The sequence below is a fragment of the Bombyx mori genome, chromosome 20 (assembly GCF_030269925.1).
Source record: "Bombyx mori chromosome 20, ASM3026992v2".
Classification (NCBI taxonomy): Eukaryota; Metazoa; Arthropoda; class Insecta; order Lepidoptera; family Bombycidae; genus Bombyx; species Bombyx mori.
This window is the reverse complement of record NC_085126.1, coordinates 3,522,653-3,546,543: the sequence shown is the minus strand read 5'-3', so window position 1 is coordinate 3,546,543 and position 23,891 is coordinate 3,522,653. Positions and strand designations below refer to the sequence as shown.

General features: G+C 38.5%; 1 protein-coding gene across 5 annotated transcripts in view; it reads left to right on the top strand.

The window, feature by feature from the left end:
- The first annotated feature begins 746 nt into the window (after positions 1-746).
- The window catches only part of LOC101736030 (nucleolar protein 4), a 175,740-nt gene continuing 152,595 nt past the window's right edge, over positions 747-23,891 (top strand). For 3 of the 5 annotated variants that reach the window (XM_038017934.2, XM_021351520.3, XM_012695401.4), the window contains exons 1-2: positions 756-924; positions 4,474-5,028. In XM_038017934.2, the coding sequence (XP_037873862.1) occupies positions 4,510-5,028 (519 nt within the window). In that variant the 5' untranslated portion in view covers positions 756-924; positions 4,474-4,509. Of the gene's footprint in view, positions 925-4,473; positions 5,029-23,891 lie in introns of all 5 variants that reach the window. The other 2 variants (XM_021351517.2, XM_021351512.2) reach the window with 1 other exon arrangement.

The following is a 23,891-nucleotide window of genomic DNA, read 5'->3' as shown; positions in this document are numbered from 1 at the left end:
ATAACTTTATTGGTTATGTGAGAATAAAATTGAATATTGGAGATTTATTAAAAAAACATTGCATTACAAGTTCTGTGATACTATTAGTAAAGTGGTAGTTCTAATATTTTTCAGTAGCTATGTTATAAAACACTCTGTGGTGCTAGACTCATGGACAATTAGCGCGGGACCGTCCCGCACGTGCCGCGTCGCCGGCCCGCACACGAACTGGGTTGCCGGTACAATAAGTTTCAAATTCCGACTAGTTCAGAGCTTTGTGACGGCCAACTGCACAACATGCAGTTGCTTCTCAAAATATATTTTATTTGGATTTGTTTGTGATGTATACGTTTTAAAAAGGCTGATAAGATACTGATACGGTTGAAATAGTTCTAGCGTACATCAGCAGTTAACGCACTTTTTAATAAAATCAATTTATTTATTATAAAAAAAGAAGACAATATTCCTAACCTAAAAGTACATGTTATTATCCGCAACATGCTTCGTCAGACTTTTTAATTAACAGTACTCAATTTCAAATGAGTAATTAACGTTGCTCAGTTGTAGTTCATCGAATGTCTTTTTAAAAATAGCTTATGCTAAAAAAAATGTTTAATTGAAAACATTTTAAAAATTGTAAGAAATTTTCTTAAAAACTAAAAAGTTAAAAGTATTTTTAATTTTTTTTGTTCTAACTTGTTACTTGGGATAATGGTCAAAAGATTCAATTCAAAACTGGGAAATTAAACTGGTAACACCTTCGCATCAGTGCACCGCGCGCGCGACTAGCGGGCGGTCGTGTATGAGAGGAACAGCGTTTCGCTCTGTTTTCCCGCGACGCGAACTACGTACGACAATAAGATTAGTGACTTTAAACCCAAATTCAGTTAGAAATATACTTTTTAATATTATAGTGTTGAGCAACAACTTTATAATACACTTTAGGTATGTTTACTTAATTTAAAAAGCAGTATTTTACTTATAACTACACGCAGATACTTTGGTACTTTTGTCTTAAATTCTATGATTTCCCTCAAGTTTACAACTAGATTTTATAATTCCGTTTTCTAGTATTTGCTGATTTTTAATAGGCCTGTCTTTGGGTAGGGCACTAATTTTTCGTAGCTCAAGGTAATTTGATTAGTCGAGGGAGAAGTCTAAACTTGATTAATCCGACACTTGGCGCGCACTAATAATAATCCTGTACTCGAAATAAAGTTTATTGTAACATGCACCGGTGCTGAATTATTATTTGTGAAACTAATTATTTATTAGTTTATTTATAGGTTATATAAATAACAATCGAAACGAATAGTACTTGTTTCAATTTAAGTTTAAAAAAAAAGGCTATAACCACCTTTTTTGTAAGAACTGTTTAAAAATAATAAAAATTCGTTTACAACAAATTTAAAATAAATGATTTTGGTATAGAAACCTTTTTTGCTTACCTAATCGCACTAGCTTCGAGGGGCTATTCTGGCTTCGCAGTGGGTGGCGGACGAGATTAAAAAGCTAAGAGCAATGCTTCGTTGAATATACTACCAGAAAGCAATCACGACCCACTGAAAATATCATTCGAGAAACTCACTGTGTTACTAAACACCTATTCACTAGCCAGTACGTTTCATTCGATCTCCCTCATTAAATTCGCTAAATGTAATATGAGTGAGGTTTTAGGTACATGGTAAGGCGTTTAAAACGTTACGTAAATTGACGAAGGCAATTCGGACGGTCGTCACACAGTACCGGCCGCTTCGGATCCCAGTGTTAATATCCACACCGGACCGTGGTGACAAATGAAGAGCACGCGATGAGGGGACCTGAACCGAGAATGGGGTCCGACAAACACGGGCTGATAGATACGAGTCTGACCTCCGACTTGTGTTTCTATAGCTCTCCTAAAGAAAGAAAGAAATCATTTATTCGCTAAGCATAGTGAAAATGAGTTATTACATAAGTTAAAAGCAGCGTGTATGTTTTGTCATTATTCAAATAATGCGAATTTTAGTGCAGTGCAAGATATTATGATTTTTTTTTTTTTATTGCTTAGATGCGTGGACGAGCTCACAGCCCACCTGATATTAAGTGGTTACTGGAGCCCATAGACATCTACAACGTAAATGCGCCACCCACCTTGAGATGTAAGTTCTAAGGTCTCAGTATAGTTAAAACGGCTGCCCCACCCTTCAAACCGAAACGCATTACTGCTTCACGGCAGAAATAGGCGGGGCGGTGGTACCTACCCGTGCGGACTCACAAGAGGTCCTACCACCAGTAAAAAATATATTATATAAGATATTATATAATTTACCTTTCATTCATCCATAATTCAACAAATAATAATAAAAAAGCATTTATTTTGAATGTCGTCCCTAAAAAAATCATTTATGTGATAATAATTTTCACTAATAAGATTATCTTTTAGTTTTTTCTGACCTCTATTGTATACCTGCTTTAAAATTATTAAGGCATCTCATATATACAACGCGATTTCATTAACGCAAATACTATATAAGAAAAACGCAAACTAGCTGTCTTTAGAACTACTCTGTTCTAGTGCTTTCTTTGAAATTTTCAATCAAAATACGCCTTCATTACACGTAGGAAAATTAAAAAAACTTTTTGTTGAAATTGGGGTTTTAAGTATTACGCTATAAGAAAACTCATTTTAAGGAGTAATAATATCAATGATTTGTTTACGATATTGCACATTTAATAGTATCGAGTTTTAAAAACTCCTATCTGAGAATGGGCTGCGACGAAGGGTTCTTGTTCTTCCATAGACACAGCCCACTGAGTTTCTCGCCGGATCTTCTCAGAGGGTCGCGTTTCTCTCTTGCTAAGGCCAGTGTTAGCAACACTCTCAGTTTGAGCCCCGTGAGCTCACCTACACGTCAAGGCGAAATAGCAAAATAGCCTCTCAATAAAATCAGCATAGGTAGGAAAAAAAAATGTGACATTATGTAGCGGGACATGTTGCAGCTATGTGCTTATCATACTTGCTATTTTGGCCGCAAATATTATTGAATATGCAATTTCGAAAAGGGCACATTTTTTTTATCGCTTAGATGGTTGGACGAGCTCACAGCCCACCTGGTGTTAAGTGGTTACCGGAGCCCATGGACATCTACAACGTAAATGCGCCGCGCACATGTCGCATATTTTGTCAAATACGTTTTTTCATATACATGTAGTTTTGAGACTTACCTACACCCATTTTATAATAATTCCAGTAATTTTCAATTGCTAATACTAACACTAAAATATATCTCAAAAGTTAATATTTAAAATTTTACACTGCTTTAGAAAATAATCAGTTTTTTTCATTTCCTGAACATATTACATTTTCAGAGATGTGTCCTTTTCGAAATTGCATATTCTATTATAAGCGTACATTACAAGGGAGAGATAGTCATTATGTCCGCACTGCGGAGACCTCAATCTGGTTCAAATTATGGTGTCTACAAGACCTGGTCACCACCTGTGGTCTTGAATGTCTAATGCTGGTAAAACAATACAAAATGTCATATAAAAGCCACAGAGCTTAATATGAGTCCCGTACCCCGAGCTTCGGATGCCCGAACTCTGAAGTTATCTTCGAAAACTTTCTCTACGCACTCACTAAACTTTTTCTAATGCAGGACAAGAAAACGTAATACATCTATCTATATATATAAATGAATTGCTGTTCGTTAGTCTCGCTAAAACTCGAGAACGGCTAGACCGATTTGGCTAATTTTGTTCTTGAATTATTTGTGGAAGTCCAAAGAAGGTTTAAACGGTAGATAAATATGAAAATGCTTGGAATTAAATAAAAATAACAATTTAAAACAAAATTGATGTGTTCCCCGTCGGACGGATTTCTTTTGTTTGTTTTAAGTTTATTTTATATTATAGAAAAGTTTAGGCTTTTTATTTATCGATTGAGGCACTACGAAGTAGTACCTAGTACAGTATAAATAGAATATATTGTCGTTTTCGGTTACTGTTAAGATGAAATATGCAATTTGGAATGTTTCGAAAAATGCGATATTACTAATGCTTGCAAATCAGAACTGTAACTCTCCAGACGGCACTCCAGACTAAAATTAACGGCTTAAGAAATATGAGACGAGGTGTCTAATTAATTATACTAGCTCGGGTTGCATACTCGTGTGATGCAGACGCGAACAAAGTGTCATGTAAGATACTCGGTAAGCCCATGAACTAATTGAGTATTTTGACCCTTTTACCGAAGTCCTCCATAAAAAAAATTCACGGCAGATTAACATACACAAAATAGAAGTCTTTCGCAGGCTTATCTACTCTTTTTTATTTATTTTTATTGCTTAGGTGGGTGGACGATCTCACAGCCCACCTTGTGTAAAGTGGTTACTGGAGCCCATAGACATTTACAACGCAAATGCGCCACCCACCTTGAGATATAAGTTCTAAGGCCTCAAGTATAGTTAGTTACACTAAAATACTCACTAAAATAAATATTTATTTCCGCAGTTTCCCGCTAAAATGCGTCAACACTAACAAAACAAGATGGCTGCCGCTATGATCAGCGACAGGGGGCTACGGAAGAAGCTAACCCAAGACGCGATCCCGGAGAAGACCCCGCGAAAGCCGTCCAAACGCAAATCGACGGCCGGCGCATCCAAAGCCGACAAGAAAAACGAACAGAACAACAACAAAAGACCTAAAGTGCAAACCGGCGACCCTAAACTCGATTTGTTCACGACGTACCAGCCCTGGGTGATACAAACGTACGGCGACCAGGCAAAAACCAAGACGATTACATTAAAAAAATACGCGCGGATCTTGCGTACGCTACGCGGCGAGGAGTGTAACAGTTCGGACAGCTCCAAGTTTCGTTTCTGGGTCAAAGCGAAGGGTTTTTACGTGGGGAAGCCGCCTGGTTACGACGCGAAGCCGGCGGACAGTATTGTGTGTCGTTATAGTGTCGTGGACGCTGAGGGGTGCACGAGGGGGACCGAGGGGCACGAGGTGTACAGCGGGTCGCAGAACGACCCCCCACTGTACATACCCACGCCGCCTTTGAAGGTAACTTTAAAATGTTAATGTAACAAATGTTCGTTTACAATGATCACTCATTAATCTAGATGTACTCTGAGTTTATTATATTTAGTTATATAAGTATATTATATTTTTTATTGCTTAGTTGGGTGGATGAGCTCACGGCTCACATAGTGTTAAGTGGTCACTGGAGCCCATAGACATCTACAAAGTAAATGCACCACCCACTATGAGATATAAGTTTTAAGGTCTCAGTATAGTTACACCCCACCCTTCAAATCGAATCGCATTACTGCTTCACGGCAGAAATAGGCGGGGTGGTGGTACCTACCCGTGCGGACCTACAAGAGGACCTACCACCAGCAATTACGCGAAAAAAAAACATTTAGCACGCTATAACGCTCTTTTCTCTCAAGTCTACGGTACCATTATATTTTAGCTTTGGATTCCTACTTTAAGGCTAGTGTTATACTGTATGACGCCTATAACCTTTGACGTCATATCTCGGTTTTAGTGCTCTCCCTGTCTTTTACAGAGTAACAATACAACATTATTTCTGAACAGTTCACAAATCTGGTTAGCTAGTTTATGACCAAATAAAAAAAAAAACAATACATTCATTCAAATGCTATACACTTTTTTGCCGACTTGTCACTAGTCTTGAGGTAACTTAATCTTCACTTTGGTTCGCGGACGATCTCACAGGGCTCACTCTGAAAGTTTTTACTTAAAGCTGCCCTAGCATGGGCTTCGCTGAATCTACCATCGGATCGGAATCGTGACCCACTGATTCGGCGCTAAACTCAATGGGTCGTGGCTGTAAATTAAGTTGTATATATCGAACTCATCGTCGCATTCGTCGGATTAGATGAAAACGGTGACCGGTGCTTGGAATGCCTAAAATCACCGAACGTAGATCTGGAGGTTCCCAAATGACATTTACAGGCCGACGGCTGTGTATTGTCCCGTCACTTCACTCGGGGATGTAACTTGAAACGGCCACCAGAAGAGGGTTGGCCAGATATCGATTTTCCAGACGTAGCATTGGGAGGTTTTTAAAACGGAAACAACGATCTGGGATCAGCTAAATTTGAATCGATTGATTCTCTTAAAACAACACGGAGAAAGTTCAAAGAGTTTACGGCCGCACTCAAAATTATCCTAGCCTTGACAGATATGTATATAAAATTCCCAGATGCAGAGCAACACAAAGGTGTTAACAAAATCGTATGACTATTCGTCCTTTGTATAGATAGTGACGTTCATTCGTATACTCAGTAAACTTCTTTATTCGCGAGATATAAGTTCTGTAAATATGCCGCCAATACAGAAACCGTGATTATGGAAAAGCGCGTTTAAAAAGAATATTCATTTGGATACGTACATATTGGAATCCTGTCTATCAATATGTATGTACCGATGTACCTATTAATTCGACGAATTAAGAAACCTTTAGCCGCCAATATAGGAATTGGGTAGCATTTCTTTAATACGCGTATAGTGAAAACGCGTATGAAGGTTTATTTATTTGGGAAACAAACAGTACAATATAAACATATAATATTTAAAAAAATAGCTAAAACAATAACCAAATATTATTTTGTACATCAACTTACACTATAAGAAGGTTGCAGGAATAAGGATATTTTACTGTATCAGGTAAGATGGGAGAACAGTCTTGTGTTCCGGTTTGAACAATGGATAAACTTCGATTTCATAATCTTATTGAGCTGAGCTGTCTCATAAGACTTAAACACTCGCGATATATTATATGAATTTATTGAGCGTACAAAATTCAGAACCCGTCATTAGTTGAACGCTTTCTGCTAAACAATAATCACACCATTAACAGCGTTGTAACAGTACACCGCTAGATCAAATGTCTTGAATATCTCTCCGTCTTATCGAAATGATGACACCGTATTCGATATAACAGCTAGTGTGACCAATGTTTGTAAAAGTTTCGTTCATTTGGTTTTAAAGCAATTTATTTACTTCGATTGTGAACAAATTTATTTTTTCCTATCTAAGCTGATGATAGCCTTGAGAGGCTATATCAGCGTCGCCTTAACTAGTATGTGAGCTCACGGGGCTCAAACCTGATGACGTTGCTAACACGAACCCTAGTAAAAGCCGTGCTTCGCAGAATCTACCACCGGATCGGAAACGCGACCCACTGAGAAGATCCGACGAGAAACTCAGTGGGCTGTGTCTATGGGTTAATTTGCTCACTGAGCACTTCGTCGCAAGCGACGGGTTCGACGAGGACGGTGACTGGAAAGAGCCGCGTTCTATGCAGCGTGATAAGAAGGAGTGCAGCACTGACCGTATACCCAATGCCGCACGAATTTAAATTGAGAGTCACATACATGTCCGGCATGGAGCAGTCACGAAAACCTTAGTATTTCCCACAGCGGTTACTGAGTACACAGTGTCTCAGGTGGCACGTTGCCTCTTTAATAAACATGAACTGTTGGTTCACTAATAATAAATGACCCAACACGCCCGACCAACGAAAGCTTCGTACGCTTTAAGGATTTTAGAAGATTTCAATAAATTCGATTAGTTACAATGAAGTATTTATATATGAGGATCTGCAATTTTGAACAAAACCAATGTACTTTTTTTTAATTTGTTTATAAAAAAAAAAGGATAACAGAAATATGATAACAGAAATATAAAAAGAAAGGATACACAGCTGAGGTTTATTCATAGGTATGCCATAATTTCACAGCTAAAAAGATATTATGTTAATAGTTTTATTTATTTATTTAATAAAAATATTACTGGTTTGGATTTCATGCCTTGCCATACCTTAAGTATATCAGACTATATTATTTTCGGTAGGCAACAGCTTGGCTCGGCCTCTGGCATTGCTGAAGTCCATGGGCGACGGTAACCACTCACCATCAGGCCGTATGCTCGTCTGCCTAAAAAGGCAATAAAAAAATAAAATCTGTATGGAAATTAAAGTCTCATTAATGGGGTTCAAACCGCTCAAGACAATTATGTTATTATTAAAATATATTTTTTAAAAGGAAGTATTACTGGTTGTCCAAATGCCTTTCCACGTTCACCTGGACAACTGAAATATTAAAATCTGTCTGTGCTTTAGCCCTTTATAAGAACTATCTCGATTAAATAAAATAACAGTAAAAAATTATAATATTCGTATTTTGAGTTTTAACAGAATCTAAAACCCTAAGAGTTCGGAGGTTGATATCGAAATCATAGACACGAACTTTTTTTTGTTGTTGAGCCAAAGGGATTTGGACTTCTTTGAAGTAGGCTTTCAATAGTATACAATACAATAGAAGTACAAAAAACATCACTGGACCAAATTCAACCGATAAACATAACGCGAACCGAGAACATTTTAGACTGTAATGTGCACTTCATTGGATTCGTTTTTCATCGAAAAACGCGAAATTTTGCAAAAGCGGCAGTGCCAATTACCTACGTATACCCGTAGGTAGTGAACTGGTGTTGATAATCCCATGGAAATCACATTATAGAACGAACCTCGTATATTTCCAAAGCGACTGTCTATAAATCTCTTTCCTTGTTCATTTGTCAGTGCCGATAACGGCTATCGATTCCGCGTTACCTTGTTCAATCAAGAACCTTCTGGCACGACATGCTACCCTAGTACCTATTTGTCTAAAATTTAACAGAAAAGCGGGTACTTTGTTGTAACCATCACGATTTTCCGAATAAATAGATGACCTTTGACATATTTTTTTTATTGCTAGATGGGTGGACGAGCTCACAGCCCACCTGGTGTTAAGTGGTTACAGGAGCCCATAGATATCTACGACGTTAATGCGCCACCCACCTTGAGATATTAGTTCTAAGGTCTCAGTATATTTACAACGGCCGCCCCGCCCTTCAAACCGAAACGCATTACTGCTTCACGGCAGAAATAGGCATTGTAGTGGTACCTACCCGCGCGGACTCACAAGGGGTCCTACCACCAGTAACCACCAGACAACGGAAAAGATTTTTCGTATTTATTACCTACCTACTTTTATCCCCAAAACAATCCACACGCTCGACTCCTTGAATAGACCGACGTGATAAATTAAATTTAGTAACGGAAATTTCGCAACGGCAACACCGCTGTGCCAACGTTAATAAAACAGAGCGCACAGGTATAATTCATCAGGCTATCGGTCTGGTCGGCGACGTGGCTGATTAAAATGAATGCTGCGCGGGCGAGATCGCGCGACGCGAATGCCGGTCAACCATACAGTGACAGTTTTTTTTTTTTTTTTTTTTTTTTTCCTACCTATGCTGATAGCCTTGAGAGGCTACTTCAGCGTACCCTAGCTTGTGTAGGTGAGCTCGCGGGGCTCAAACCGGAGAATTGCTAACACCGCCCTAGCAAGAGCAGTGCTTCGCAGAATCTACCATCGGATCGGAAGCGCGACCCACTGAGAAGATCCGGCGAGAAACTCAGTGGGCTGTGTCTATGGGTTAGTTCGCTCGTCGAGCCCTTCGTCGCAAGCGACGGGTTCGACGAGGACGGTGACCGGTGCTTGTGGTGCCTAAGAGCACCGTTAATGGATCAGGAGGATCCGTAATGACGTGCTTTGGGCGACGTCGACGGTTTACCATTCGGTCTACTGGGTCGGGTATGTAATTTCCAGCGGCTACGATGAGAGGGTTCTCATGTCGTGCCGCCTTCTCAAAATGGCGCAGCGATGCCGACTGTAGATACTTACTGACAGAGTCAAGCTCCAGGTCATCGTGGAGATCCACGTTCCTCAGGAACCATGGTGCTCCGACGGCTATCCTGCAGAATCGGGATTGAATAACCTGAAGGGGCTTCAAGTTGGTGCGGGCTGCGTGAGCGAACACTACGCTTGCATACGTCATGACGGGGCGTATGCAAGTTTTGTAGAGAGTTACCTTATTACGGAGGGACAGTTTGCTTCGCTTGCAAAGCATAGGGTAGAGACGTCCTAATATGAAGGCGGCACGGTCGCGCGATAGCGTAAAAGTTAACTCAAATTTGTATGCAATTGGAACAGCACCCCTAGCGGCAAACGTACGCAAAACTTTACGCTATCGAGATCGTTAAAAAACTCTCACTTAGCTGACAGGGCTACCGGGGGCACTACAAAAAAAAACCCGTCCAAATAAGAAGCCGAAATAGTATGCAAGCCGAGCTAAGATTATTATTATTTTCCCTACCTATAGACTTAGCTTAAGGGGCTATTCCAGCTACGCGCCAATGGGCAAGTGAGTTCACGGGCTCAAACTGAAAGAAATTGCTAAACCTAGCCAGAGCAGTGCTTCGATAGTCTCTTAAATGTGGGCAGCGTATTGGCTGATATATCCATTTGGGACATATTATAATTATTTTATTCTTCATAAATTGAGACGCATGCTATTCTGAATTCGAAACCAAAATAAGTAATGATAGAATTATCTTCAGTATCTCAAGGCTATCAGCATAGGTAGGGAAAAAAAGAGCTCGTCAACCCATCGTAGTTTCAAAAAAATAAATCACAGTATATTTTTTCGTAAAGAGGCACCAAAAATGTGTACCTTTTCAGTATGGCAATACTTGGCCACCGAACGGGTTTAATCGCTCATTAGCCAGGGCCGCTCGTGTAATTCGCGTTATTTATGCTTTTCCTAATCCCTCCACGGCTAATAAAGATAAACCTCGACCTTTTTAAGGCAACGAAAACAAGCGCCGTTTTTAAATGTGATCCCATTGGAGAATGATAATTAACTAAAGTTCTGATCTCCTTTCGAGATGAAAATATTTCATAATTTGATTACTTGCTTTAGAACGAAGGTTAGTTACACTTGAGGCGTTAGTTTGATTACAATTTTTTTTTAATCCAAAATTTGCTCTAGTTCAAAGATATAAATTTGATTAATTTAATATTTTATAAAAAATGATAATTTAACTTCAATATTAGTTACCGAAAATAAACACTGGAAATTACATTTGTCTAATGTCTTATCCTTAGCACGCAATGTAATCGCTATAATTTAAATCACTTAGTTGGGTGGTCGACCTCACGGCCCCCCTGGTGTTTAGTGGTTATCGGAGCCCATAGACATCTACAACGTAAATGCCGCCACCCACCATGAGACATTATTTCTAAGGTCTCACTTTTAACAGCACATCGGCTGCCCCGCTCTTCAAACCGAAACGCATTACTGTTCCACGGTAGAAATAGGCAGGGTGATGGTACCTACCCGGGCGGACTCACAAGACGTCTTACCACTAGTGAGTAATCACAAAAGATTCAATAAAATTTCTCCAAAAAAAAAAAAAAAAAAACTAGGTGAAGATCAATTCTCATTTACTTCAATGTACACACACGTTTTACATAACCGTGTCGATTCATAAATACAATTAGTAAATAAAGAGGCGTAGTAAATTTGTCGCAGCAAATCACCGCGTGAAATCAAATAGGAGAGTAATTAAAGCTAGGTTTTTACGAAAGCACTTCAAGATAAGGTAACGCGGCCGAAATAAAATCGCACACGGAATCGAAGGGCCGACGTATTCGTCGTAAGCGGCAATTAAATTATTCCGCATCATCACACACATACACACACACGGGAACGTGTTCCGAAACCCTCACATAAAAAATAAATCACGTATATACGTGTATTCCAGGATGGTTGAAGCGCATAAAGGAAGTTTCGGTTTTGAAACAAGAATTTTGTTGTAAAATTGTAAATAATGAAAAAAAAGATGTGTGGTGTCGTGGGTCACCGGATAGGAACGAAGTTCCATTATAAAAAAAAAAATTGAATTACGAGAAAAAATCGCGCGGTGAAATATCGCTGTGCGGAAAACAAAGCCTTATTCCACGGACTTTTTCTTACGGTTTTTATTATCACATTTTTTTCAGTTCGGTCGCGCAGCAAAATCCCTATCTCCTCCAAGCCTGCCGTAAGGAACTTCGTTCCTAAAACAGTTGTGTTTATGTCTAGTACATGATCCATAACAGTTTTTAGAATTTATTTACTACTAGTGACCCGCTCTCGCTTCGCTTCGGAAACATTAAATTTTATTATTGATAGCTGAGTCTCGCGATGTTGCCCGCGGCTATTGTCGTACCGCGAGTGAAGCCGCGGGGCGAAGCTAGTCTCAAAAAAGTAGCACAAGTATATATATATATATATATATCATATACCACCTTATACCATCAGCTACCTATCAGTGAAAGTCTCGTCAAAATCGGTACGGCCGTTCTAGAGATTAGCTGGAACAAACAGACAAACAGACAGACAGACAAAAATTGTAAAAAGTGTTATTTTGGTGTGTGTACCGTATATATATTCAAATGCATGTAGTAAAAAGAGGCTATTTCAATATTACAAACAGACACTCCAATTTTATTTATATGTATAGACTAGCGACCCGCCCTCGCTTCGCTTCGGAAACATTAAATTTTATTATTGAATAGTTGAGTCCCGCGATGTTACCCGCGGTTATTATCGTATCGCGGGTGACGCCGCAGGGCGAGTCTAGTCTCAAAAAAGTAGCACAAGTTACTCCTTATATCATCAGCTACCTATAAGTGAAAATCCCGTCAAAATCGGTCCAGCCGTTCTAGAGATTAAAGAGACAGACAGACAAAAATTGTAAAAAGTGTTATTTTGGTGTATGTACCGTATATATATTCATATGCATGTAGTAAAAAGCGGTTATTTCTATAGGGCCTGTATAACTCTGACTGCTTCTTCTCTGAAATAGTTAGGAGGGTTGTGTGGGCTGCCATATGTCCTAGAAGTCCGTCGGGTATTGGTCATAACTTTCGCAGTTTGAATTGAATTCTATATTATTAATATTTTTTTATTGTTTAGATGTGTGGACGAGCTCACAGCCCACCTGGTGTTAAGTGGTTACTGGAGCCCATAGACATCTACAACGTAAATGCGCCACCCACCTTGAGATATAAGTTCTAAGGTCTCAAGTATAGTTAATTATTATTGTATTTGCACAATATGTGACTCTCTTTATTTTTTCCCAATTAAATAAATTTGGATTGCTATTGTTACGCTTCTTTTAATCGGTAAAATAGAAATTTCTTCATCAAATGTCCTATTGTATTAAGTAATTCTTTGGTCTTTCGCGAGTTGTACAGATATTTAAAACTACTTTTACGAATTAATAATGAATCAGCACAAGCATCTTAAAGTATTTGAAATGATATTGTGATTGCAAAAGACCCGAAACGCGAGATAAAATATGTTTACAATAATAATTGTATGGAGACTTTTTAAATGAAAGAAATGTGGGATGCAACATTTATTTGAAGCTCAGTCGTGCCAACATTAACATAATATACATACACACATGCTTGATTCATTATTAGATAGATTACTATATTCATATGGTTGTAGTAAAAGCGGTTATTTCAATATTACTTTTTTTTTATTGCTTAGATGGGTGGACGAGGTCACAGCCCACCTGGTGTTAAGTGGTTACTGGAGCCCATAGACATCACGCAAATGCGCCACCCACCTTGAGATTTAGGTTCTAAGGTCTCGAGTATAGTTACAACGGCTGCCCCACCCTTCAAACCGAAACGCATTACTGCTTCACGGCAGAAATAGGCAGGGTGGTAATACCCACCCGCGCGGACTCACAAGAGGTTCTACCACAAACAGACACTCCAATTTTATTTATATGTATGGGTTTTCTTTCTTTCCTACCGAATCATTGGTAGCCTCATTTCGAGAAAACGGCGCGACACGAAAAAAAATTGTTAGACTAAGGAGGTATCCTGACGTGCGAACGGAAAGGTAGAGAATAGAAGTAAGGAGTATAATCTTAGTGTATTAAAAAGTGGAAAAGGAGCCTATTATGGTGGCGCTACAATAGCAAGTGGAATGATTCTAAAAACAACGGCATAAAGTATAAACTACCACACGTCACTCTGTTCAAAACTGCTATATAACACTTCCTACACTAGTGCTATTTCGGTGAGTGTTCAAAACAACAACTTTCTGTTTACAGGTTTACATTATTTCAACTTGTCCCCTATACAAGATGTTGCTCCTTAGTTCTACTCTCCATACTCATTAGGTAATTGAAATTCGGCCTTGTCAGTAGATTGTGGAGTGAATCCACGGAGAGAATCATTGTTTCAAGATAGTGGTGAAGCCACTTAATCTACTTTTCATTAGCGTTCCGAAATTTGAATCGAATTTGCTATGATTTTAAGTGATAATGGATAGGAGCTTTGCATTAGTTATTGAGTCCGCACGGGTAGGTGCCACCACTCCACTTATTTCTGCCGTGAAGCAGTAACGCGTTTCGGTTTGAAGGGTGGGGCAGCCGTTGTAACTACATGAGAACTTAGAACTCATATCTCAAGGTAGGTGGTGGCATTTACGTTGTAGATGTCTATGGGCTCTGGTAACCACTTAACATCAGGTGGGCCGTCAGCTCGTCCACCCATCAAAGCAATAAAAAAAAAGGTAATCCAAATTCGGGCATGTCAGTAGATTGTGGAGCGAATCCATGGAGAGAATCATTATTTCAAGAGAATGCTGAAGCCACATTATCTAATTTTTGTTAGCGTTCCGATATTTGAATCGACTTTGCTATGATTTTAAGTGATAATGGGGAGCTTTGGATAGAATTCACACGTCATTTCGGATCCTCCCGATCCACTAACGGTGCTTTTAGGTACCTGAAGCACCGGTCATCGTTCTGGTCGAACCCGTCGCTTGCGACGAAGGGCTCGACGAGTAAATTAACCCTCAGACACAGCCCACTGAGTTTCTTGCCGGATCTTCTCAGTGGGTCGCGTTTCCGATCCGGTGGTAGATTCTGCGAAGCACGGCTCTTGCTAGGGTTCGTGTTAGCAACGTCATCAGGTTTGAGCCCCGTGAGCTCACCTACTAGTTAAGGCTACACTGATATAGCCTCTCAAGGCTCTCAGCTTAGGTAGGAAAAAAAAAGATCCGTCCAACTTGCGTCCAACGTCCAACGTCCAAAGTTGGACGCAAACAGGATCGTTGGGCGATACGTCCATACACGTCTCTGAGGCAAAAGTCTGAGCGTCTAACCCGAGTGCGGTGCCCATTGTTAAGGCCATAAATCGGCGCGGGCCGCTCCCGTCGAGCGCGGGCCGACTCGTTATTTATACCGGCCGCGGCAGAGTCCAGGGCTTTGGGTGTTCGTTTTGTTTTTGGGAAGCGATAGAAGTGTGTTTTTACTTCATATAAGGAGGAGAAGATCATCAATGCGAGACTGTTTTTTTTATTTGTGTGTTTTTTAGGCGAACCGTTTTTTTTTTGCTTAGATGGGTGGACGAACTCACAGCCCACCTGGTGTTAAGTGGTTACTGGAGCCCATAAACATGTACAACATAAACGCGCCACCTACCTTGAGATATAAGTTCTAAGGTCTCAGTATTGTTATAACGGCTGCCCTACCCTTCAAACCGAAACGTATTACTGCTTCACGTCAGAAATAGGTGGGGTGGTGGTATCTACCCGTGCGGACTTACAAGAGGTCCTACCACCAGTAAAAAACCAGTTTTCGACGATTCAATTTTTTTTGTTTAGACCAGTTGTTGCGGAGTGCTACCTTAACCGGGAAAAACGTCCGTAACGTAAGATTTTTATTATCCATGTATAGTCTTAGTATGATGGCTATGATTATTATTCATATAAATAGATTTTTCTTTGTACATTTTTTATTTATTTATTTAATCGAATCACACAGTTATCACAGTGACAGCCCTGGGCCGTCGAGACCTGGCACGGGGAGCGGCATTAACGCGGCCACATCAGAAAGGCGCGCCGAAAGCAAAAACCGATGGGTACCAACGTACTGTGAAATTATATATTCTTAGTCAGCGAGTTGGTGCTCCAGACGAGGTTTTCAATTTTTCCGGTTAACAGAAATAGTGAAGGATTCTTCCGTGATATTAAACTAGTATTAACAATACGCGTTGTTGATTAAGTGATTAATGTCATTCGATAGTTGAATGGCTGTCTTTGTGGGGCCTCGGAGTGCCGAGGGTCGTGGATTCTCACGTATGAAAATCATTCGTGTGACAATGAAGTTTGTTTGCTCTTTGTCTGAACGTTCAAAATATACACATATTTAACTTATTTATGTACGTATATCAAGTATGAGGTTTTCATTGTACACATAATTTTTTGTTTTGAGTTATGACTTATGATTATTTTATTAATGACTGTACCGTAAAATTATTTGGCGTTACAAAAAAAAAAACAAGGTCAGTTGTCAACGCAAATATATATACTAGGTACGTTAGCACAATGATTTTTCTCTGTTCATTATCCAATTTTGAAATTTCGATTACGTTACAAAAATAAATTTTTTTTTTTTTTTTTATTGCTTAGATGGGTGGACGAGCGCACAGCCCACCTGATGTTAAGTGGTTACTGGAGCCCATAGACATCTACAACGTAGACGCGCCACCCACCTTGAGATACAAGTTCTAAAGTCTCAGTATAGTTACAACGGCTACCCCACCCTTCAAACCGAAACGCATTACTGCTTCACGGCAGAAATAAGCAGGGCGGTGGTACCTATCCGCGCGGACTCACAAGAGGTCCTACCACCAGTAATTACGCAAATTATAATTTTGCGGGTTTGATTTTTATTACACGATGTTATTCCTTCACCGTGAAAGTCAATCGTGAACATTTGTTGAGTACATATTTCATTAGAAAAATTGGTACCCGCCTGCGGGATTCGAACACCGGTGCATCGCTTCAACACGAATGCACCGGACGTCTTATCCTTTAGGCCACGACGACTTCAATATATATATATATTTTTAGCAACGGCTTAATAATTTAAATAAATAAAAAAAATACAAAAGTGGGTAGGAACGCTCGACACAGAATATTAAATCTAAGACAAGTGAACGCTGCGCGCGCTTCCAGCAAAAGTGATCCGAGGTGGCGTGATGTCCCCGCTGGTCGGTCGGTTGCCCCTCCAGATGACGAGTTGCCCCTCCAGATGACGTCACGAGTCCACGTGAGTGCTCGTCGTCAATGGCTCCGCCCATCGACTTTGACTTAAGAGGGAGTCGCCTCTAATAATATATTAATAATACTTATATGAATGTTAATAAGTATAGTAGGAGTAATCTTGCGTAACCCGGTCACAGTCTTCATCGAACCCGCTTGCGACGAAAGGCTCGGCGAGCGAATTAACCCATAGACACAGCCCACTGAGTTTCTCGCCGGATCTTCTCAGTGGGTCGCGTTTCCGATTCGGTGGTAGATTCTGCGAAGCACTGCTCTTGCTAGGGTCAGTGTTAGCAACACTCCGGTTTGAGCCCCGTGAGCTCACCTACACGTTAGGGTGAAGCTGAAATAGCCTCTCAAGGCTATCAGCATAGGTAGGAAAAAAAATTGTGCGTAATAATAACAAGCCATTGAGCTTCTCGGCGGGACGCGGTTGCAATTGATGGTAGATTTTTTTTTTTTTTTTTTATTGCTTAGATGTGTGGACGAGCTCACAGCCCACCTGGTGTTAAGTGGTTACTGGAGCCCATAGACATCTACAACGTAAATGCGCCACACACCTTGAGATATAGTTCTAAGGTCTCAGTATAGTCACAACGGCTGCCCCACCCTTCAAACCGAAACGCATTACTGCTTCACGGCAGAAATAGGCGGGGCGGTGGTACCTACCCGTGCGGACTCACAAGAGGTCCTACCACCAGTAATAAAGATTCAGCAAAGAACTGCTTTTGTTAAGTCTGGTGTCAGCAAGTTCTCTCAGATTGAACCTGTTGTTGTTGATGAATACCTCCTTAGCCTAACAATTTTTTTCGTGTCGCGCCGTTTTCTCGAAACTAGTGGTCCCCCGGTAGTCGATATTCGACTATAATTAATTGAAATTATAAGTTTGTACACTATTAAGATTCTATGGTCAAACACTATTATTATACTTCTTTAATCACAGATTTCACCAAGACTACATACACTTTAGATAAATATTAGTAGACAAACTGTATTAACCTATTCTCAATTAGACCACAGACTTTAAGCAATAACAAAAGTTTGACAGTAAACAAAGAGTATAGATTATTTAAGTATGTGTGTCAAATATGTCGTAGTGTGTGTAATATTTTTTTATTGTTTAATGTACTATTAATGCATAATAATAAAAAAATTGCATTGTACACTCCTTCTCTAGATTCTCTATAAGTGTGGGAAATTTCATACTCCTCCGGCCGCGCAATTTCCGTAAAAAGGGGTACAAAGTTTTTGCTTTACGTATTAATATATAAATGAGAAATGATTTGGAAATAAAAGGAAACATAGTATTTTAATATTCGATGAGACACCTCAGTAGTTCCTTCAAGCGTTTCAACGAAGTCGCCGTCACACGATTAAGTCGTCCATCAATTTTTGACCGACTAACGAGACGAGAGTCCCGGGAAGCTCGGAGGGCACGCACGCATCTGTGCCACAAAAAAGCGTAGCCCGCGTTCGCATTGCGGGCGTTCTGTCGCCGGCTGTACACCAGGCGCGCAGCAACGAGGTGGAGATAAGTAATTCTGTGCCGCGTCGAGAGGGGGCCGCGCGGGGCGAGGGGTGGGGGGTAAATGCCCGCGCGGCGGCGGCGGGTAATTGGTTCGCGCCGCCCGAGGCGAGCTCGTAGTATCGCGCTTTAGCGACGGCGCCCTCCGGTGTCGACCTAGAACAATGGTTGCGTAGAGCCGAATAAGTTCTTTTCATTTTAATATATTATTTTTTTGGAACACAAACGCTTTTGAGGTGGTAGATTAACGAACAATGTCAGGTTGTTATTTGTTTTTTTTTTGTGTTAGATAAAATAATTACTTTTGTGGAAATTTTGCAGTTACTCTTGTTGTTGTTTTTTTAAGACCGTTTTAAAATGATTATACTTCGACACGCATTCGAATGCACTTGAGAGAAGTGAAATTTTCGTAGTAAATTTTGAGTATCTACATTAATTAAAAAATGAAAAAGAAAAAAATTGATGACAGAGACAGTTTCCGTTATTTTTATGTACCTATTTTAAATCATATTCATACAGATCTATTAACCTTAAAGTTTAGAAAAAATCCATTGTAAACTGCCGCTGCAAGCTGTACGATCTCTCTCAGGGCGTCTATGACAATAGGAGAAGAATCTTTTAAAAAAAAAGTGCTTTAAAAAATTACCGAGTTCGAAATACAATTTATATTTCTAGTTTACGTATTCTTACTAGTCTTCAGTATTCAAAGTACGGGTTTTCCAAAACGACATGTGCTACATTAGCTTACCATGTTGATTTTGATTCTGTTAAATGCGTGTTGACAAATTACATATCAAGGGATGAAAGGCTGTTTGATTTAAGCGCAATTTTTGCAACTTTACGGGAGAGTAATTCAGAATAATTCAAAGTTTCAAATTTGGAAAAAATATCATAACAAAAAACTTAAGCGATTTGAATGGAGTAAACTTAATCGAAATTCATTAAAAAAACATCGAACTGTCGATGTTAATACAAAATAAAACGCATCCTTAATTACAAAGATTAATGTCGCGTAATAAGCGAAATGTCGCTTAAACCAAATATCCTATAACTATATTGTAACTATACTGAGACCTTACAACTCATATCTCAAGGTGGGTGGCGGCATTACGTTGTAGATGTCTATGGGCTCCGTTAACCACTTAACACCAGGGGGGCTGTGAGCTCGTCCACCCATCTAAGCAATAAATTAAAAATACGCCTGCAACTTGGTGCACGTGAATGAAGTGAAACTTCTTTTGTGGTGTAGTATTGTGGTTTTCTTCATTTTTCGTCCTTAAATCAGATTGCTCTTGTAAAATAGGGAATGCTGTGTATAAGAGATGCGACATCTTCAACATTTATACTATACATGTTTTAAGTTATAAATAGAAAAATATTATTTTGATAGTAAAATGAAAAGAACTTTTTTAAAATTAAATTTTAAATTTAGTTTCATATTAATTAAAATTTATTTTCTATTTATTTGTTGGATTTTCCACAAAAGCGTATTATGTTAGTTTTTTTTTAAACTATTATTTATTTAGTGAATTCTATTCGAGGCGACTCCATTCGTTTCCTTTCGGCTGTTTGTCATGCTACCGCGGAGTTATAGCTATGTCATGCGGCCACCGGCGCGCCACTTTATACATCCGACGCCGCCCGACACGAGAGCTCTCCATACACCTACCTACCTTTATTTATACGTATATATCCGCTTGTATTGAGACGCGTCATTATAACAGGTATAATATACATTAAGTTTGATTATTTGTACGATAGCAATGTTCGGCCGTTCGGACTTAGACTTTTTACTAGTAGGACCTCTTGTGAGTCCGCACGGGTAGGTACCACCACCTATTTCAGCCGTGAAGCAGTAATGCGTTTCGATTTGATGGGTATGGCAACCGTTGTAACTATACTGAGACCTTAGAACGTATATCTCAAGGTGGGGGGCGCATTTACGTTGTAGATGTCTATGGGCTCCAGTAACCACTTAACACTAGGTGGACTGTGAGCTCGTCCACCCATCTAAGCAATAAAAAAAAAAGACAGGGAAAAGACGCAAAACAATCGACTATGAAACTGGTATATAGTCATTTATTTATGTAGATTTACCAAGAAACACGATTATTTTTAAGAAAATAGCAAAACAAGGTCTTAGCATATATCTTATTCCCTTAATAAAAGGAAAACACTGAATTCATAGAATTACAATACCAATTACGAATAAACTATACACTAAGCAAAACATATATGCAAAAAAAAAAACTATAAATCCAAATCTCTAAAACATGGTTCATTTGAAAATACGAAAACAGAACGCGTACTTAGCGCCGCGTACTTAACGTTGCGCTTTTCAAATTGACCAGATGAGTCTAACGTGCTGGGGCTCTGTTTGACGGTATGTTACCATAGTATTACAACACATCTCGGCGTCATAGCGCGCCGTCACGCGTCAGTTTAGAGAAGAAAAAAATACGCCTGACATTAAAATTACCTTAACACAAAAATGTGTGCGTGTACTAGTGTACACACGTAAGAAGTGAAACTTCTTTATGGCCTTATTTTTCGAAAAATGATCTACATGCAACTTTCTAGAAATTGGTTAAATAAAGTTAAATTAGATAAAGTTTAAACAAAAGGATTTTATTATCATAGACATGAATACAAATAATACAATTATTTCACTTTACCTTTTTGCTACTAAGATTATTACAGCATTTCATTAATTGTAATAGAATTATTACTATCATTGTCATTGTCATTATATATTTTTGTAATTAATGGCTTATGGTAACTGAAATATGAAATATATGGTTTACATTCCACGAAATTTAGTGACCGAGTAAAAACTCCATCAATTGTAGTGCCAGATCTTGTTGTTGACGTTTGAGGACTGTTTTTCATGGATAAATTCAATTTATCTTTCAGAAATTCAACTAGCTTCAAAGAATTTTCCGATGCAAAATTTACATTAAAATCTCCACTTAAAATCATCGGTATTTTATAATTATTGTTACCGAGTAAAGAGGCACCTTCACTTGTGTACGGCAACAATGAATGGTGAAGAAAATTAATAATATCGTCCAACTTCTGATTAGGAGATATATACAGTGCAACAATCAAAATTTTCATCCCATTTTCCATTTGGCATTGAGCCATACATAAATCACCAACTGCTGATGCTAGTGACCCATGAAAGTCAGGAGAAAAAACAGAAAAATCTATCGATGAAGTCACAACATTAACAACATCATTAGAATTATGATATATTCCTACACCTCCTGCTCTCGTGCTCAGCCGTTTAAATTTTGCAATGCATTTGAAATTAGTGATATTTACTTGACTGTCATTGTTCAGCCATGTTTCAGATAGAACTAAAACATTTGAATTTTTCACAATTGAATCATCCAGGTCATCTATATGAGCTCTAAGACTTTGACAATTGAAAATAAAAAGTGACAAACCTCTTCTTTTGTTCATGAACTTAATCAAATGTTCATTTATAGTTTCTACTTTATTCAGAGACAATCGTTTAAATTCCGCTTGTAAATCGATGGTGGACGTTGACGTTCTTCGACCATGATAAAATGTTTTGTCATTATTTGGAGTCGTTATATACAATCCTTCAATACTCGTAACACGGGATAAAGCAACATATAACAACGATTGGCTGTGATGTTTCTCATATTCATAAACAATTTCCGGAAATGTGCTGCCTTGTGATTTATGAATGGTAGTAGCACAAGCACAATTATATAACACACAACACACAAGCACAATTATAAAGCAAAAAAATGTGTGCGTGTACTAGTGTACACACGTAAGAAGTGAAACTTCTTTATGGCCTTATTTTTCGAAAAATGATCTACATGCAACTTTCTAGAAATTGGTTAAATAAAGTTAAATTAGATAAAGTTTAAACAAAAGGATTTTATTATCATAGACATGAATACAAAAAAGTTAAATTAGATAAAGTTTAAACAAAAGGATTTTATTATCATAGACATGAATACAAAAAAAATGTGTGCGTGTACTAGTGTACACACGTAAGAAGTGAAACTTCTTTATGGCCTTATTTTTCGAAAAATGATCTACATACAACTTTCTAGAAATTGGTTAAATAAAGTTAAATTAGAAAAAGTTTAAACAAAAGGATTTTATTATCATAGACATGAATACAAAAAAGATGGCGCGTAACGGAAAAATGTGACGCGTAACCGAAAAATGTGACGGTAAATTTTTTTCCAACGCCGATAAAGAAGTTTCACTTCAAAAAGATGGCGCGTAACGGAAAAATGTGACGCGTAACCGAAAAATGTGACGGTAATTTTTTTTCCAACGCCGATAAGGAAGTTTCACTTCAAAAATTATATAACATATTTCAGAATTTATACTTTATGCCAATTAATTGATGTTCATTAAATTAGCAGTCGTATTAATTAATAAATACTATTTTAATGAAATCATATACATTGACCGATAGTTACAATCAGAAACTGAGGTTAACCTTAAATATCTTAAATTTAAAAAAATAAATACCACAATCCCACCCAAGTATTAGAAAAAGAGATATAATTACTTACTTTTGTTAAAAATCCACTGGAATTAGAATTAAAATAAAGCCTTTGATTTTGTTGATCACTTTAGTATTGATATATTATTTATCACGTCGCTATTGTGTTTCAGAAATAAATAAGGGTGCAAGAAAAAAACGTGGCTTGACCCTCTCACGATTCTAGGTGACTGGAAGGGGAGTGCACGTGTATTTTTGAACGGTAAAGTCTGGTGGTGGGAGTGAGTCCGCTTAAGCGACATGCTATCCCTACTCCGTTGGAGAAAGTGAAAGTACTCTTCGTCTGAACCAACCGTGGTAGGGGCAAGAAAAAGATGGCGCGTAACGGAAAAATGTGACGCGTAACCGAAAAATGTGACGGTAAATTTTTTTCCAACGCCGATAAAGAAGTTTCACTTCAATAATAACAATCAATAATATTACTAATACATTATATTGTTATTATGTTTTTTAACCGACTTCAAAAAAGGAGGAGGTTCTCAATTCGACTAGGGTAAAGCCGAGATAGATGCCCCACTTTTTTAAATAGTCATGTAATTTTGAAAATATTAATTTTATACGAATAATTTCTATTAATGTAGTTAGCTCAATCCTTTATGTTTAATTAGTATAATTTTTTTTTAACCTATCAAATACAGATTTTGCAGAAATTCGTTTTTCGTAGAACCTTTTTTTGGAGGATAGATGACTACCTGTATGGATAGTTGCCCCACCAAGAAAATACTGAGTAGGATAGATGCCTGCAGTGCAGGATAGATGCCCTTTATACCGTGCAAACGAAAAAACCAAACCAAATATTAAGAAGTT